The 17,083-nt window shown below is 49.1% G+C and overlaps 1 protein-coding gene across 1 annotated transcript in view; it reads right to left on the minus strand.

Moving 5' to 3' along the window:
• Positions 1-17,083, minus strand: part of LOC144146511 (neprilysin-1-like) — a gene marked incomplete in the record, with an annotated part of 55,392 nt that overhangs the window by 16,886 nt on the left and 21,423 nt on the right. The window contains 5 exon segments of the mRNA XM_077678456.1: positions 4,562-4,672; positions 6,609-6,840; positions 9,879-10,009; positions 11,749-11,835; positions 16,900-17,079. Coding sequence (XP_077534582.1) covers positions 4,562-4,672; positions 6,609-6,840; positions 9,879-10,009; positions 11,749-11,835; positions 16,900-17,079 — 741 coding nt within the window.

Genomic DNA, 17,083 nt, shown 5'->3' on the forward strand with positions numbered 1-17,083 from the left:
AACAATTTATCACCCAGTCGTCCTTGTAGTGTATCACCTGTCGTCCTCGTAATAAAATGGTCGTCTTTGGTCGCCAATATTCTAGATCTCCTCTAGGGATCCACTCTGTTACCCTTAATGACCAGCCTAGAGAAGGCAAGCGTTGCAAGGGGCGGCAGAAAGTTAGATGGGCAGATGAGATCAAGAAGTTTGCGGGGATAATTTGGTCACAGTTGGCACAGGACCGAGGTATTTGGAGAGTAATGGGAGAGGCCTTTGCCCTGCAGTGGGCGTAGATAGGCTGCTGCTGCTGATTATGATGATTCTAGATCTGATTCGATATTCTCGAAGGATTAACGCCGAAATATGAATTCTTGCAAGGACAACACCGCTGCATTCCATTCGCCGACATTCGCCCGCGCATGTCTCTTTTTTAGGGCGCAGCCCTTTGGCGGTCGTCTCTGAGCTGAGCCGCGTTGTCGGCGTAACCGAGGAAACGATTGCCTGGACGGGCGAGTGAAAGAAAAAGCGAACGATGAAACAAAGCAAAGGAGGAGAGTGTCGCGAAATTTGGAGGGGAGGGCGGTTCGCCGTGCCGGCCCGAGCCAGCGCTCTACGAAAGTGTGCGGTGGGAGAGGGGAGCGGAGGGGGTAGTATGCTGTGTCCGTACGATGCGCTCGATGGCGCGACGCTTGGTGAAAACGTGAGGGGGGCGTGCGTGTGGCTGCAATGTGCGTTTGCTTAAGACGCCGTTCGTGGTCCCTCCCTGAGACGCACTTCTCGCCGCCCACGCAGAGGCTCATCATCCCTGCCGTCGAAAAACCCACGAGTGAGCGCACTGCTGCTGCGCCCAAATATTGCTTTAGGGAGTATCGTGATCGCCAGCCAATTTACTCCTACTTTCCCGCTTGTGCATTATTTGAGTTTCTAAGACTTCTTTGCATCTGCATCGTGTTTGCGTATCCTCCTTCGCTTTTGAGTTTTTGCACGTTGGCGCGAAATACTTCGATACACAGAGCGCCCACAATTCACGCCACAGCTTCCACTGAGCCACAGCTACCGCGACAGGAATGCAGCTGTTCTACTCCCAAGCCGTCACGTACACCTGCCACGCAATGTCATGCCAGCGTAGCAACTACAAGCCCTAGTCTAACTCCTGCTCCGCACCTGGCAACGTGCTGACGAAGTGGGGTGGTAACACCCTCAGCTCCTGCTTAGGAGACCCTGGTGTAAATGTCGTAAAGGTCGGATGTACCCAATTGAGTGCGAAGCACTTAAGGGGCCCCGCTTCTCGTCATAGCTTGTCCGGCGTCACGGTATCTAGGCAACATTGTCAAGCGGCGTGACGCACCCAAACAGAGGCTTCGAAAAGATCACCGCTTCCACTGATACTGATTGAGCCTGGGTCCCTCGCGTTACGAAACCGTTGTGAAATCCAGTGCACAATACAGGCACACATTATGGAATTCGATGTGTTGAGGGGTCGGAGGGGGTATGTGCGCTGCGCCGCTAACACGAATGCTGTCGCTAGGCCGAAAATAAGAACTAAGCCACATAAAATGAGATGAAAAATCATGCGTGAATCCATTATTCACCCCAAATACGTAAAAGTCAATCCACTGAGTCTTTCTATAGGTCTTTTAAGGGGGTACGGCGCCCTTTCTTGACTACTTTCGGTGTCAACGCCAGATTGACACAGAAACTAGACAGCATATGGCGCCACAGCTCCTTTAGCGCAGGGATCGGGAACCTGCAGCACGCGGGCCGCTGGGGAGTATGATACGGCCCCGATCACGTAGTCAGAACCCCTCCCCCCCCCCTCCTACCCCCCTCCTTCTGTCACTTCCAATCTGGAGGCCGACACGCCAGTCTTGGGATAAAACGTGGTTAGACGGGAGACAAGAACAGAGAATTGATCGCTTGGACTTGGCTTTGTCCCCATCTTCACAGTAAGCCAGATTAATGTCGTGGTCAAATATTATTGTCAATTCACTGAAATATTTATTTTTGCCTACAAACCAAAGCCCCCCTCACACTTGACTTGCCCTGCGGCCCTCCGCCGTATCGGGTTTGTAAGGTCCACTTATGAGATTAGCAGCCGGGCGCCCAGGGTGCGCGTGAGAACGCGCCGCTCTGTCTGGCGACGTAGCACTGCCGACACTGCGCTGCAACCACCGCTAATTCGTCGCGGCGCGCACGGGAGACGGATTGTCTGGCCCACCGCATTCCTCAAGGATAATCCCCCATTGAGAAAGCAGACACCGCCGCCGGATTCCAGGAACGCCTGCCCGACCCGCGGAGGTGGTGGGATTACCGGCGTGTCTCTATTGTTGTTGCGCCCTGGTCACCATGGCGCACGGTCGCCGTCTTTCGCTTTCGCCCCGCAGGGTCACACGAACCTGCTCGTCGGTGGGCGTGCCGTTTACCCGAATGTGGCAGCGCCTCAATGAATATTCCGTGGGATGCTGAGTGACAGCTGTCTACGTGAATTCGGGCACTCCCATACACGTGTATGAACGCTACAGGGGCGTTCCCGAGAGAGGGTGATCTCGAGGTTATATAAGGCCGAACTTGGCCGTTGGAAATCGTTCTTGTCTGAGCGCCGAGCTGGGCAGTTCCCGGCGGGACAAGGAGTCTCGACCGTTATAGCTAGGTTGGGATTTGTGAGCCCCCCTAGTCGAGGTTAAGATCGCGTCGGAGGTTTAGGGTGCAGCGCCGCACCGGGCAACTAGACCGATCTTGCGGCGAGATAGAGTCTCGGCCGTGGTTTCTCGAGCGGTTTGTGTACGCTCCGAGGATAGGAGAGTTAGACGAAGTTGAGGAGCTCGAGTGATTTGTGCGCACTCGGAGCTAGCGTCTAGCTGCAGTTTGAAGTTTTCCTTTTTTTTTATTCATGTACCCAGTTTTCCCACTGGAAATAGCTGCATATAAACCCTTCGTTTCATTTAATCAACCCCAACGCCTCGAGTTCATCAATTCGACCGCCGCCTCCAAGAACTTCAACACCATCGCCCTGCCAGCCACCTGCCAAATCAACCGGAGCCCGGGCAATTGGGTTCCTGATCGACACCGGACTTCGGGGAAACGATCTTTACTGGGTTCATGGAAATGGGCTCTCCAGCTCACAAGGTTGCCGATCCCTGCTCTAGCGAATCACTGCTCCGCACTTAACAGCTTTCACTTTGAGTGGAACTGCTTTAATGATTTTATTTTCGCATCATTTGATTTACCTAGTGGCACTTAGCCAACACAGGAACTTTGGCACGGATTGCGACTTTTTGTTCCTTACTTTTTACAGCGGCCACCATAGCGGACAGCACCGGTCTTTCGCAAAACGGGGCACCCAAGGCTTTTTCCCAAAATAACATCGAACAGAAGCTGCGCTTGTTTCTTTAATTCGAGGTGGTTTTGTTGGAAGTGAAAATGTACAAAAATCGCTTTAACGCCAAGGCAGGGGACATAAAATCGTTTTGTGGTGAGAAGCGGGCCACGGATAAGATACTGATGTCATTACGAAACACAGGAAATGTTTTAGGGCCATTTAAGCCAATCGACAAGCGTGATTGCGGAGCGAACTGAAACATTTCCGCTTCAGTAACAGTTGTAAGCAACAAAGGGGGTCCCGCTTTCATTGGATAATAATAAAGTAAAAACTCCATCTAACGAAGTCATCGGGAACAGCGATATGTTTCGTTAAATCGAGAAGTTTTAAAATAGGAACAACCATTTTACAAGCAGTTTCTACCATACATTCTACGGTTCGTCTAAGCAGCTACCACGACATCGTAATTGCGGTGGCCGTGACACTCACCCGCCAAAAAATTCCACGGTCAAAATAACAATAAAACGCTATGGGATCTGGGTGAAACGAATCTGCTTCTCTCAAAAAAGCCTGTGATTTTCGCCTGTGTGCGCTTTGTCAGCATTGGGAGGGCAGACGTTCAGCAACACGCAAGCACGTTGAACGCGTCTTCCAGTCATACGTTAGGCCCAGAAAAACGTCTGAGCAATTCAATATCGTCCACCACCTGGACTGGAGTGGGCACAGGAGCTTCAGCAGTTTCTCTGGCCGTAAGCACTCTCTGAGACCTTTATGCGCACCGGAAACTAACTGTATGACTTCTTCAACGTTCCAAACCTCTGTCGTGTTTGCGTCTGCGTCCGCGTCGGCGCTCAGATAGTAGCGGAAGCTCGCATCTCCTGCCCTCCCATTAAGCCGACTAAGTTGTTCCCCGGAGCAGGGATAAGGATTTCTTCTTGCTCGTGTCTATTCCTCGAATTACTTCGTTAAAGCACGAATAATTCTTAATCTATTTCGTTATTTCGAGTTCATAACCTGCAGGGGAATCCCTCGTTAAATTGAAAAATTCGTAACATCGGGTTTCGTTAGAGAGAGTTTTGACTGTATATGTATTAGTAGCTGCTTCTTCAGAAAACAATGTGAGCTTAATAATTGCCCAACTGCAAGCAAAAGCTATACTTTACAATCAGTCAAAAAGAATCGAAACAATTTTTTGACCCCGCATTTGTTCGTCGCTGCCATGTACAATTAGACGCCGATAAGGTGGTTCCACAAGATTACCTTGCGGTAGGCCTCTACTCGAGCATCTGCGGTGGTCAGGTAGCTGTAGGCATACGAGTAGTCCACGCTCTCGTAGATTTTGCGGTACACATTGAAGAATTTGATCCACAACTAAAACAATAGGAAAAAAGCACATCAGCTGCAGCGGAAAACAATCGAACAATGGCGCTGTCTAAGCAAGCAACATGGGATGCATTTAGCTGAGCTGTGAATTAGTGGATTAAGAGCAGCAAATCATATTAAATTAAACTCTGTTTGAAAACATTACACACCATCAGAGCAGAGACTGTTTAGTTCGTTTTCAGTAAACCACACTTAACAAATGCCGAGTACGGACACAGTAGTGAGTTGACAAACACAAATAACTTGAATTATTATGCGATTTTAACAAAACGCACGTCTCACAAAAAGAAATAAGTTATAAAGAGTACCGTTTCGGGACCCAAGCGGGGAAGATATATGTGTTTCTTTGAAGGCCCAAGTGTGTCTAAGGCCAAAAAGGACAGTACAATGTCGTAACGCGTTTTATTCCTGCCTTTGTAGATTAAATAAGGACGGCATGAATGCGAAGTACATCACATCTGCCTCCATGATTGCGTACGGGGCCCTTAACGGAAAGCATGAGGATTGGCAAAATAAGAAATAAACCTTATGTTAAGGCGTAAAGGGCACCATAAGCCTCAAAACATGTTCCTTGCCCTAACAGTAGCCGTAACGGTGCCGCGCATACGATGGAACTCCTAAGACTGCCCAAATTCCACAGCCGTACGAAGTTACCCCCGGTATGAGATGAGTGTTGAAAACCCTACGGGGTGAATGCGCAATAAAGGCAATTCGTAGAAAACAGGTTTATCAGTTAAAATAGCGATGTGTGTCAGGAAATGTGCATGTGCAATAGTCGACAAAGTGTCGTAGGTTGTTAATTCTGTGCCATTAATTACAACGAATGCGAAACAAGTAGTAAGCTTCTTTTAGTGTGCGTATAGATATACATAATAGGTCGGTTCCCGGACCCGAAGCCTTAAAACAGCTGAAGGCAACCTTGAGCTTTTGGGGCGGAAACCAGTAATAGGAATCAACTTTTAGTAACAGGAGCACGAGGCCTCGTTCATCATGCACATGGTTCTTGTCTATGGTTGACGATTATTATTTCCTGTGCGAATACTGTTCGCGTTGTTTCAATGCTAGCGTAAAACATGGAGGAGAAGAAAACGGGGGAGGAGGCGATAGTTAGGTAGTGTTGGTGGAGAAGGTGGTTGTGAAGGAAGAGGGAGGGGAGGATAAGGAGTGCAGTAAATTGGAAATAACCGATCTGTTTGCATCATATGGCAAGCATGGCTCACAGCGAGTTGTGTTTATCAATCGGAGCAAGCATCATTTGAGGGGATATACGCTTAACATTTCACAGAAACATATACGAAAAACAATGCACTTTGTCACGAAGACGGCAAGTACGTATGTTTTGTGTACATCGTTTTCATGTCTCTTTCGGAAGATCGTTCGAAGAGAATTCCCCTCAAACGATGTTCCACCAACTATCCTTGCACGAAGCTTTAGTTATGGCGCAAGCAGTACAGAGTCACACACTGGCTGACAGACGTCCTATCTAATGAAGCAGGCAAAAATCGATTGATCCATCAATCGATCGATCCATCAATTGATCGATCGATACATCAATTGATTGATTGATTGATTGATTGATTGATTGATTGATTGATTGATTGATTGATTGATTGATTGATTGATTGATTGATTGATTGATTGATTGATTGATTGATTGATCGTGGGTTTAACGCGCCTTAGCTACGCTTGGGCAATGAGGTGCACCGTAGTGGGGTGCTCTGTAGTCATTTTGGCCACCTGGGGATATTTAACAAAATGCGTTAAAATCCCGATACAGGCGCGTTTTTGCGCTTGGTCTCCATCTGCAAAGCGGCCCCCGCTGCCGGGATCAAAGCCACGTCGTTGGGCTCAGCAGCACAAGGTCTTAGCCCCTGAGCCACAGCGGCGGGTAAGCACGACAGGGGACAGCGAAGAAGGCGCGCACCTTGTCGCCCTTGAGGCCGAACTTCTTCTTGATCCACATGTGGTAGATCCAGGAGGCGGCCGTGGGCATGCTCTTCTCGGCGTAGCGCAGGCACAGGCGCCACCGCTCGGGTTCCGCCCGGTAGCCCAGGTGGTAGCGGTAGAAGAGCGTCTTCACGTGCTTCTCGTGAGTGCGGTACAGCAGGCCGAGGCGGAGGAGAACCCGGTAGCCCAGGTAGTTGTAGATCACGTCCCTTGAAAGCGCACACAAATGACACTACTGTTCATATATATTTGGTAACTGCCACAACAACCAACACATTTATGCGTGAACACAACCGCCATTCTTGTCATCATCGGGTAAACAATATTAACTTGTAAGAAACTCACACAAGTACCAACTGTCAAACAAATTGTCATTAAAAACACTTCCGCAAAGGTTACCCACTCATTTCTTGCTTGTGGAATTGATTGTAATGAGCGTAGGAGGGCTGGAGGTAGGTACATGAAAAAGCTACAAGAGTAAAAGAAAGCAAAGTCAAAGCAACAAATGTAGAGGGAGCTCCTCCTCTTTTGTATGCGTGCCGTAAAGCTCCGAGAGAACGCCCACTCAAATTAGAGATATCAAGTGAAACATACGGGGAGGGCAAACTTTCGGGTAAGGTGCGAAAAACTTCAAAGAGGTGACCGCACTGCCGACCAAAACTGCGGAGATAAAACATACGGGATGAGCGAACTTTCTCGTCAAGTGCTGAAAGGGAAAATAAGGGGCCGTATCGGCACATGAATAGATGATTCTCCTATATTTCGTTCCCTCATTGTCGCTAAATGCATCGAACGATCCGTCGCTGTCAGAATCGAACACGAGCTGCATCGCTTCGCCCACCGTGCTGTCCTGAACTTAGCGACCAGTCGCCGGTGCCGTGCTCTCAGAGGTCAGGCGTGTATTGAACTAGGGAGCCTACATGCCCCGAAGGCATGTGGGCTCTCTAGGTTGAACCCCTCGCCTGCAGAACCGTCATGGTTTGTATACATGACGCACCGCTTAAAGGATGCCACGACGATATCTCCCTGAACTTCTTTCTTCCCGTCTATTACCTCTTCCTCCTTTTATTGCCAGTCAAACTCGAGACATCGGAGGCACTGCTCGCGACCGAGGGACGTTTTCACGGAGGGAGCTCCCCGGGCTTAAAGGCGTCGAAGCTATAGAGCGATATTATGGAGTGGGCCATCTTTCGGGTGTTTCAGTAAATTGAATATTTTACTTTTAAATGTGTGTGTGTGGGGGGGGGGGGCGATGTTTAGGGGAAAGCCGTTTTGTCGGAACTTTAGGACAAGTACAGCCGCGCAGGTAACATAACAAAATACTTCCGTCTGTTGCGTGGTTTGAAGGCAAAAGATTAGCGATTATCAAAGAAATCTTTACTCTCACATTGTGTTTGCGTCTCTTTTCTCTTATTCCTCGTCCTTTGAAGCGAATTACTCCGACACTCAGCCACCGCTCTCCTTCGCGTGCACCCATTCTAAGCACATGCGGTCACGTGTATTTATAACGGCGCACGCATCCGGCTAATCCCTATTCCATTCTGGCAGGCTGCCAGGTTGGCGCTGTGGTTAGAGCACTTGGCGGCTGCGATGGTGACCCTGGTTGATTCATACACGATTCCAACTTTTAAGTGCAGAGCATTTTATGGGCTCGCCTTTTCGTCGCAGCTTGCTAACGGTCCATGCGACTGCCGGTATCAGGCGGCGCAGCGGGATAACGGACCCAAGTAGAGCCTTGTGTACCGGCGTCAGGGAGCCACGCTGAGGCTTTGAAAATCACGCAGTTTAAATAGTCATAACCGTTCGACCCTCGTGAACCGTTGGCGCTTGCCATACATCTCCCCGTTGTTTAGCGCAAAGAAAACTGCAGGTACGTTTCCGGCAAAATCTGTGTATATAACCGGCAGCCTTCGCGTTCATTTCGTTAGGAACCCTCGTTGGGTGGGTTTCTACGATAATAAACGAAAAAAGCGGCCGCGCAAAAGAATAAAATGGTGCGTTCGAAACGCTGCAGAAAGGCTCCAGTCGCCCAAGAATGCGCGTTCGAAATGACGCAGGAATGCTCCAGCCACACAACAACAAAAAATAGCGCGTGCGAAATGACGCTAAACAGCTCCAGCATACAAAATTAAAACAAGCACAAAAAAAAATCCCCCCACCTTCCCGAAGGGGATCGTGCGGAAATGCGAATGCATTGGGTGCACCGATGAGTGCGCTGCGAGTAATTATTATTAATGGCGTACTTAATGAAGAGAGACGAGAGTGTGAACGTAACCATTTATTCATTCATCAGCACCTGTTTGTGTTATCGTTGTACCTGACGGCCACAGTCACCGCCTTGTGGTCGCTGAAGTGCACGGTCAAAGGGTCTTTGAGAAGCATACGCGCGAAGCTTCTCAAAGACCCTTTGACCGTGCACTTCAGCGACCACAAGGCGGTGATTGTGGCCGTCAGGTACAACGAGAGGAGAGAGAGACCCGCGCAACACGCCCGCCCCGCGCGCGAGCCCTCTCCGCCGAGCTCCGCGATGCCAGCGCCCTCACACGCCCCAGCGCGCTCCTACTCTCCACTCACTCTCCGTTACTCCGCCCGAGCTCCGCGATGCGAGCGCCCTCACACGCCGAGCGCGCTCCTCCTCTCCCCTTGCCCTCCGCTACTCCCGCCCGAGCTACCACGTGCTCCGGTTGCTAGGCGCGCCACAGCTGTTGCTAGGCGCACGCCGGCCAACGCACGACAACCCCCGACTAAGAAATGCATTCGCATTTAAAATAACAGAACTCCCGCTGGCGCAGTTTCAGGCATGGGGCGCGCGATCAATGCGAAGGCGGGAAATTTGAAATGCATTGGATGGCAGCAGTGAGCGGATAACGGCGCTACAGCCCACTACGGCGAATCCCTGCTCTGCACTTCCGACAGCTATCAGATTGAGTGGAACCGCTTTAATTTTTTTTCTTTACAGCGGGGGCCATTTTGATACCGTTCGTGTTAGCACCACCTACGGCGACGATGACAACTACGACTACGATCCCTTTTCGCGTTTGATGAGGCACCTAAGGTTCTCGCCTTAAACGTGTAAGCCTACTGTAGCGCACATAAACATCAGCCCTCAGTCACAGTTTCTTAAGCCAGGACTCACTTGGACTGCTTCTGCAAGAACCGTGCCAGGCCCGACACATACTTCACATTTCCGACAAGCAGCGCACGTAAAATCCAGCCCTCAGTCACAGTTTCTTAAGCCAGGACTCACTTGGACTGCTTCTGCAAGAACCGTGCCAGGCCCGACACATACTTCACATTTCCGACAAGCACTTTGGTCTGAGGACCGACGTTGGTTGGAGTGTTGTCGAAGACCACCTTCAGGAACGTCATCCAGTTCCACTGCACATCAACAGACGAGAAGAAGAATGGTGTGTGGGGAGTAATAATCTGCTCGATCTCAGTGAAAGTTCACGTGGTGACCATTAGAAAAAATGCACGAGTAGCAGCGCGAATAAACGCCATACGGATGACTGGTGAATAAACTCAAAGCAGCTTCGTTTAACGGTAGAGATGGTTGAAACGCGAAGCTTCCTACTGCCTCAAACCGAGTCGATTCAAAGTCCGCTCTCGTGACGGATTCGTTCATTCTCGTATGCCCACGACGGCAGCCGGATGCAACGCCGGTGCATCTGCGTCGAACGCCGAACCCCTTGTGGCAAAGACATCTCTTTCAGGTGCTCTAATGAAGACGACGATGGTGATGATGATGGCCTTGAAGTGTTTGGAACTACCCACTCGGTGGATTGGCCAGGTATGAAGTATTGAGTGTGCACCAGCACTTGATGTCCCTTTCTAAAACACATTGTGTAAGTTTGCTTTCTTGCAGTGCGTCTTGGCCGTGGCGATTGCGATATTGGACTTTGACTTTGGAGTATGAAGACGTAGGCTTTCAACCAGAGATAGCTTCGCGTTTCAACCATCTTTCGCTTTACCCACAATCATCATCATCGTCACAGAAAGTTGGCTTTCCTGCAGTGCGCTTAGGTGTGGACGATCGGCATCAGTGAGACAAAGAAATCCTCGCTTTAAAATCCACGCTGCTTCGATCGTGTCGGAAGGGCACAATCAGACAGATGTTAGCTTCATAAGACGAGGATTCCAGTTTTGATTCCGACCACGGGAACCGTTTCCAACTGAGGCGCTTGGTGTAATGTCGGCTTTCCTGTAGTGAGTTTATCTATGCGCCGTACGCCATCTGTGAGACCTAAAAAGTTTCGCTTTAAGAGAACGTTCAGTACATAGCAAGATGATTAATATGTCCAGGTGATGAAGCTGGTGCCTTCTGTACCGGTCACCAGTTTATAACTGCACTGTGCGTGCCGTTTCGTGCGGGTATGTGCGCCCGCCACATGTTTCCCAATATGCTGTGAACGATTCCGTAAAATAAGTTATTACGATGAAGCTGCTCTTGCTGCTTTTTGTGAGCGTACACCTGCGTGTATCCTGAACATATTGCCGCTTCAATCCCCATTTGCTGACAGAGGAAGTGTCGAGATCCCACTGTTATCAGTCCATGCCCTTCGAAAAGGCAGCCATACCCCTACTGAGGAAAAAAAAACTGTCGCTCGACAGCGGGTTGTAAAAACCGCCAGAAATTTGGGTCACATATCAAACAAACCAGAGCGGGCCAGAAAACGTCAATTAAATGGTAGATATAAAATCTCGGCTATCTCCAAAGCATCTTTTATTTTATTGACAGCGGTAAATGGCCATGGTGCAATCCCTTACGCTGCGCCTATTCCTTGCTCTGTCTACTTGAAAAAAGCCGTGCGAAACACCGTGACACAAGAATACATGAAAGGTGGGGCGTAGCGAACGCTGTCCAGTGGCTCTTGTTTTTTTTTTGTTTTTTTTTGTAAGTATCTGTCTTTTGCTACACTCCTAAATGCCAGTCTTCAAACAAAAGATTTCTTCCTACATGGCGGTTTCAGCTCAGGATTATTGATGTTATTTAACGGCTTTGCAGCTTAGTTGAAAAATGGTGCCACAGCAATAGCAGCGTCCGCTAAGGCTGGTTTGGGCTCTCTTCAAAATGACATTTAGGCAATCATCACTCAGCGCGGCTATGCGTGACTCACATAGAAGGAGTTGTCAAGGTCTTTCAATTTCAGGACCTTCTTGTCGTAGTACCTCCCCGTGCGATGGCCCTCCGCATACCGCAGCCTCTGGAATAAATGGAAATACAAAATGCCAACGCAGCCGTAGCACTGAAAGAAGTGTTTGCCCTGAAAGCAATCCAAAGATGCACTCTTAGCACCGGTGGTGTTCAGTACTGCGGAGAAAAAATCCCATTTATAGAAGCGGAAAATCCCTCGTTTAGCATCCTCGGTCACGCTGATTTCTCGTTCTGTGGCACTGTGGTGAAGACAACCTGTGGCGATGTTTGGAATACAAGTTTGGGAACTTCTGTTACCCATCACCTCCCTATTACCTGCACACCTATTGGCGGTGAGCACCACCCCAGGTGGCGCTGCGAAGCGCGGCTCCGTGAAAGTCGACTTAGGGATTGTCACATTTGTCGTCTGCTCCACTCGAGCTCGCTCTCGCTGCTGTTCCTTTGCGCTCGGTTGACGTCTGATGCTTGTCCGCACCATATATTGCGTGTCCGTAACTCTTTATCATGACATTAGACTTAAAATAGCATACACTAGCTCAAGGCGAGAGTTAAAGCATTAGTTTTGGATACCGCGGTGGAAGAAACATTACCGGCGTCGATTCATTCATTGCGAAGCCGGTCCTGCGCAGAGCGCGAAGAGTCGGAGCTAGGCGTCAGCTTCTGCATTAAGTAATCTTTCGTACAAAAGGAACAGCCAGCTGCTAGTAACCGACAACAGCGAAAAGAAATACCAAAACAAATTCCAGGCCTTCGGGGTTGTCAGCTTTGCCAGAAGACATTGCGATTTCCCGTAATCATGTAATGTAAAACAGCTTTTGCAACCTTGCCGAATGCTCGACATTATTGTATCACATCACTTTACGTTGTCATGGCATGCTCTATGGGCTGCAAAAAGAGTAGGTTGAGTTCCCCGCTGTGTATAGGCGCATGTTGCTTTTATAACAGGATTCTAACCAGTCTGCAGGATTATTAAGCGAAACGAGCCACGTCTACGGCAAAGATACAGTAACACTATGTTTGTTCAGACCTGGAGGGATATTTCGGTACATTTCCCGCCGCCATATCTTTCAATATACAGATATGCGTTATAGGAAAACTGCACTCAAGTGGAGGAGGAGTACCACGGGGAGGAGAAAAATTTTTATAGTAAAATCGACCTGATTAGTCCAGGACAAGAGAGTAAGAGTAATTTTATTGAATTCATACAACGCCATACCGAGTAGACCAGGGTTTGTTCTTTACGCCTGGAAGGGTTGGAAAATAGTGAAGAGCGGCTTAGAAATATTAAACGGTTTCGGGTCTTGTAATATATTGTCACGAAGCCAAAGGTGACGCGGTTCTCTTGAAGGAAAAACAAGTTTATCGGAGCGAACTTGTGCTCCCCTAACAACTCAAACAATAAAGAGGCGGCGAAGCAGCAGTCAACAAAGTGACGTGCGCAGGCGAGTGTCCTCGGATCGAATACCGCGGCGTCTGCTCCACGGGAATATATATTTTGGGGCGAGTGTTTCTCGAACCGTCGAATTACTTCCAGAACACTGTAGATCAAAGATTATTCTAGGGTGTTGGCGTTAGTCCGAAACGCTCTACCTATGCAAAGAGATAACACGTGCGGCATATAAATAAAGAATGGAACCCGCGCTTCACTTGAAACACAGATAACACAGACCGGCGCAGCCGGGCGGTAAAAGCAAAACATAAATACACACCCAATGCATGGTTCGCCGCAATATGCGCGTACACTATTTATTAGGTTCATTAGTGAGTGTATCTTACCATAGAAATTCTGAGCCCAAAAGCCGCCTTCAAGTGCTCTGGACAACGTTGTCTGGGGCGCGATCGCGGTGGCGTAAGAGAAACCTTCTCATTGTATTTACGTGTGAATAAACAACGCACGCTACGGGTATGTACAGAGGTAAAAACTGTTAACAACAACGCGCAAAAGCGTGGCGTTCGTTACGTGCAGCGAAGCCTGCTGATAGCCACCGGCGTGACCAGCGAGATTAGCTGACGGTGCTGCAGCGGCTTCGCATGCGAAAGCTATTACCGATGCTTTCTTGTTTTGCGGGTGAGAGATTTGACACCAAAAGTACCTCACCAAGACCGCAGCCGACGCCTGTATTAAACATTATCTGACGCTGATAACCAGCGCAGTCTCATTTTCGCCTTTGGTATGGTTCCCACATTCCCCGTTTTTATATCGGAAACATACGAAGGGCGATAACAAGACTGCACTGGTTATCAGCGTAAGATCAGACTTGGGCGGCGGTAGTGGTGAGCGACTTTTGTTGTTGAATCTCTTCCCCCAAAACGTGGAAGCATCGGTAATAGCTTTCGCATGTCAAGCCGCTGCAGCGCCGTCCCCTAATATCGCTGGTCACGCCGGTGGCTATCAAGAGGCAGCGCTGCACGTATCGAAGGCCACGCGTTCGCTCGTTGTTGTTAATAGTTTTTACCTCTGTACCTCCTTGCACGCAGCCATAACGAAAGCCAATTTGTGAAGGAGGGAATGTATGTCATCCAGTTAAAGGAGCCATGAAGAGAAAACACAAGTTTGGTTCATTCGAAAGATTGCCTCGTTATAACCATACTGACACCACTTTTAACACAAACTTCGCTCAAATAAGCTACATAATTAGGAAAAAAGGGAATGACCATGCGACCCACCAGCTCATTTCCCGCAACAGAACCTATGATGTCACACGTGAATGATCTGCGATTGGCGAAGGCCGGCAAAAGCAAACGCAAGTTAGGTAGGGCTTACCAGTTTGCATAGTGAGCTATATGACCGTTAAACATACTGCACATTCCTTTTATGACACTAAAAACGGTGGAGTAAACGGTTGAAGTTCCGAATAAACACGCAAGCGCGTACGCCAATTCGTACGAAACTTCCGCCAGCCGAACTCGGCATCTCGCCGTCGCCACCGTCGCGCAGACGAATTTTCGGGTTCGAGGCTCTTCGGGGCCAAAGAACCGTCCCAGCACGCACAGCCGCGACCTTGCTTGGTGTCGTAATACCTTCACAGGAGGTTGGCCGTCATATCACCAACCATCAAAGGTAAAAAATAGAAACAAGGGGAGTAAGGGACAGCAAGCAGCGACGAGATAGTGACAGTCGTCGCAGTTTCGGAATGGTGTTGGCTTGCTGCTATTGTTAGGAGCTCGTTTCCAGTTTACAACCACTGAAAACTTCAGTTTGTTCGAGTACTTCACAATGAAATTTCGTTGCTACGTTTTGAAATGCCCATGTAGTACGGGCAAATCGTCGAGGGAGTGCGACATCCCCGCCGGTGAGGAGATCTTCTTTCATGTGCTGCCCAACGACGAACCTCGGCGAAGCAAGTGGCTACGTTTTGTGAACTTTGCAAACGGAGGAGAAAGACAGCTAAAGGAAGTACGAGTGTGCTCGCTTCATTTTCGAGGAAGTGATTACGGCAGGGACCATTACGTTAGCTCACTCCTCGGACATGCTGGCGCTCGTCGCCGACTTCGTCAAATCGCCGTCAAAGCGCTCTGACCTTGGGGGGAAAAAATGCCTTACACACCGCGCATTGACGTATCTTTCTGGTCGAAGCAGAGAGCTCGCGCGAACGGCTTTCCATACACGACACCGGCCAACTGGCATAAGTGATACTGCTACTGAAATTGAACTATTATTAACCGTAATAAAAATACGGCACATACGTACCAGTCTGTATTCGTCCGTCGCGACGGGGCTGACGAGGCAGCGGTGCCGACGGCTGGCCGTTCGCCTGTTGTGGCTATCGCAGAATGGTCGCTTTCCGGTCCATCCACGTATACCACAACTCCTGCCGCTCGTGCACTTAGAAGCATTGAGCGTTCAAGTGGTGTGAGGTTGTTAATGAAGCCCGAGCTTCTCGGCGAGAATTTTGTTCTCCGGATCAGGCGATTCCATGACTAGGGCTGCGGGTGCACTAGGTTTTACTAGTATTTTTAAAATGGCCGCCGTCTCGGTTTCGGCACTAGTTCCGGTTCCCGTTTGATTCCCGCCTATGGGTGCTATATGGAGTGGACATACTAAGTATCTGTTTCATGGACCGGCTCGTATGACACCATTGTTCACGTCACGAAATGTGCAATTTAGGGGGAGATTTAAAATTTTGGCTTAAATTGCCTTATTTCTCAGTGAATAAAGCATCATTTGCTTCCGGGAAAGCGCTTAGGGTACTATGATACACCTAATCTTTCGAATAAAACAAACTTTTGTTTTCTGTTTCTCTTCATGGCTCCTTTAAGGCAGCCTGACGAAAATATCCACACGATTTTTGGGAGCCTCCCAAACATAGGTTTTTTGTGACGGTGCCGAAGAATTAATGCGTTGGGCACAGAAAAAAGAAACATTCATCGAAAGAAATAGAAGACAGCCGCTTTATTCCCTGCTCTGCGATGGGCGTATAGGGGCCCGCTGCTTGGTACGTAGCATCAGACTTTTGAAGCTTCATAAGAGCACGTCAAAAATACTGTAGGGAAGCCTACGCATTTTGAATACTTATCAAGGAGCTCTGAGCGCTAAACCTCGCGAATAAGCGGGAAAGGACGAGTTAAGCACTATCTACTGACGAATTATCTAAAGGAAGGTGTTCTCTCTCTTCGTGTGTTGCGAAATCGTGGGGGATAGAGCTTGAAATTATTCAGAGGTGTAGGGAGCTGGCAGAATAACCAAACTACTGGACGTACGCGCTTTGATGCGTCAAAGCATTAAAGCCGGCGATTTCTAGCACAGGCACTTCTGCCCCTAACAAGTGGAGTGCAGCAGACGACAGCGGCGAGAGTCCCTAAGCCGACGTCAGAGCCAGGGGGCGCCACTCAAACATCTCACCGTCAATTACCTCCCAACCAGAAAGCGTAGCAGCAGCTAAATTCCACTTTGCCATAGCTGTCCTCATTCTGGTCGGAAATGACTTCATTTCTTCAATCACAGCACTCACAAAAACGCTTATTCTTGAGTTTTTTTCCTAGAGGTTGGCTGCGACAGTTCTCGCAACAGCGAAGCCTGTACATGAGTTGACATGGTAGATATTATATGGTACCCAGGAATATACATCTGTCTCACACTTATTTTTCTCTAGTTTTCCCCTCCCCACTGTACCTTGATGAGGTCAATGTCGAAGGCCTGAATGTTGTCGCACAGTGTGTCCCACTGGTCGTTGCTCGGAACGATGCCATACACCGACAACATGGCGTCGCAGACGCTCTGCCTGAGCCAATTGGACGACTCCGTCGTCGAAAGGATGAACTTCGGCAGGGCCGTCGTTTCCGGCTCGTCCAACTGC

This window comes from Haemaphysalis longicornis, unplaced genomic scaffold (genome assembly GCF_048455015.1).
Source record: "Haemaphysalis longicornis isolate Haplotype H1 unplaced genomic scaffold, Haemaphysalis longicornis Haplotype H1 scaffold_7, whole genome shotgun sequence".
Taxonomy (NCBI): domain Eukaryota; kingdom Metazoa; phylum Arthropoda; class Arachnida; order Ixodida; family Ixodidae; genus Haemaphysalis; species Haemaphysalis longicornis.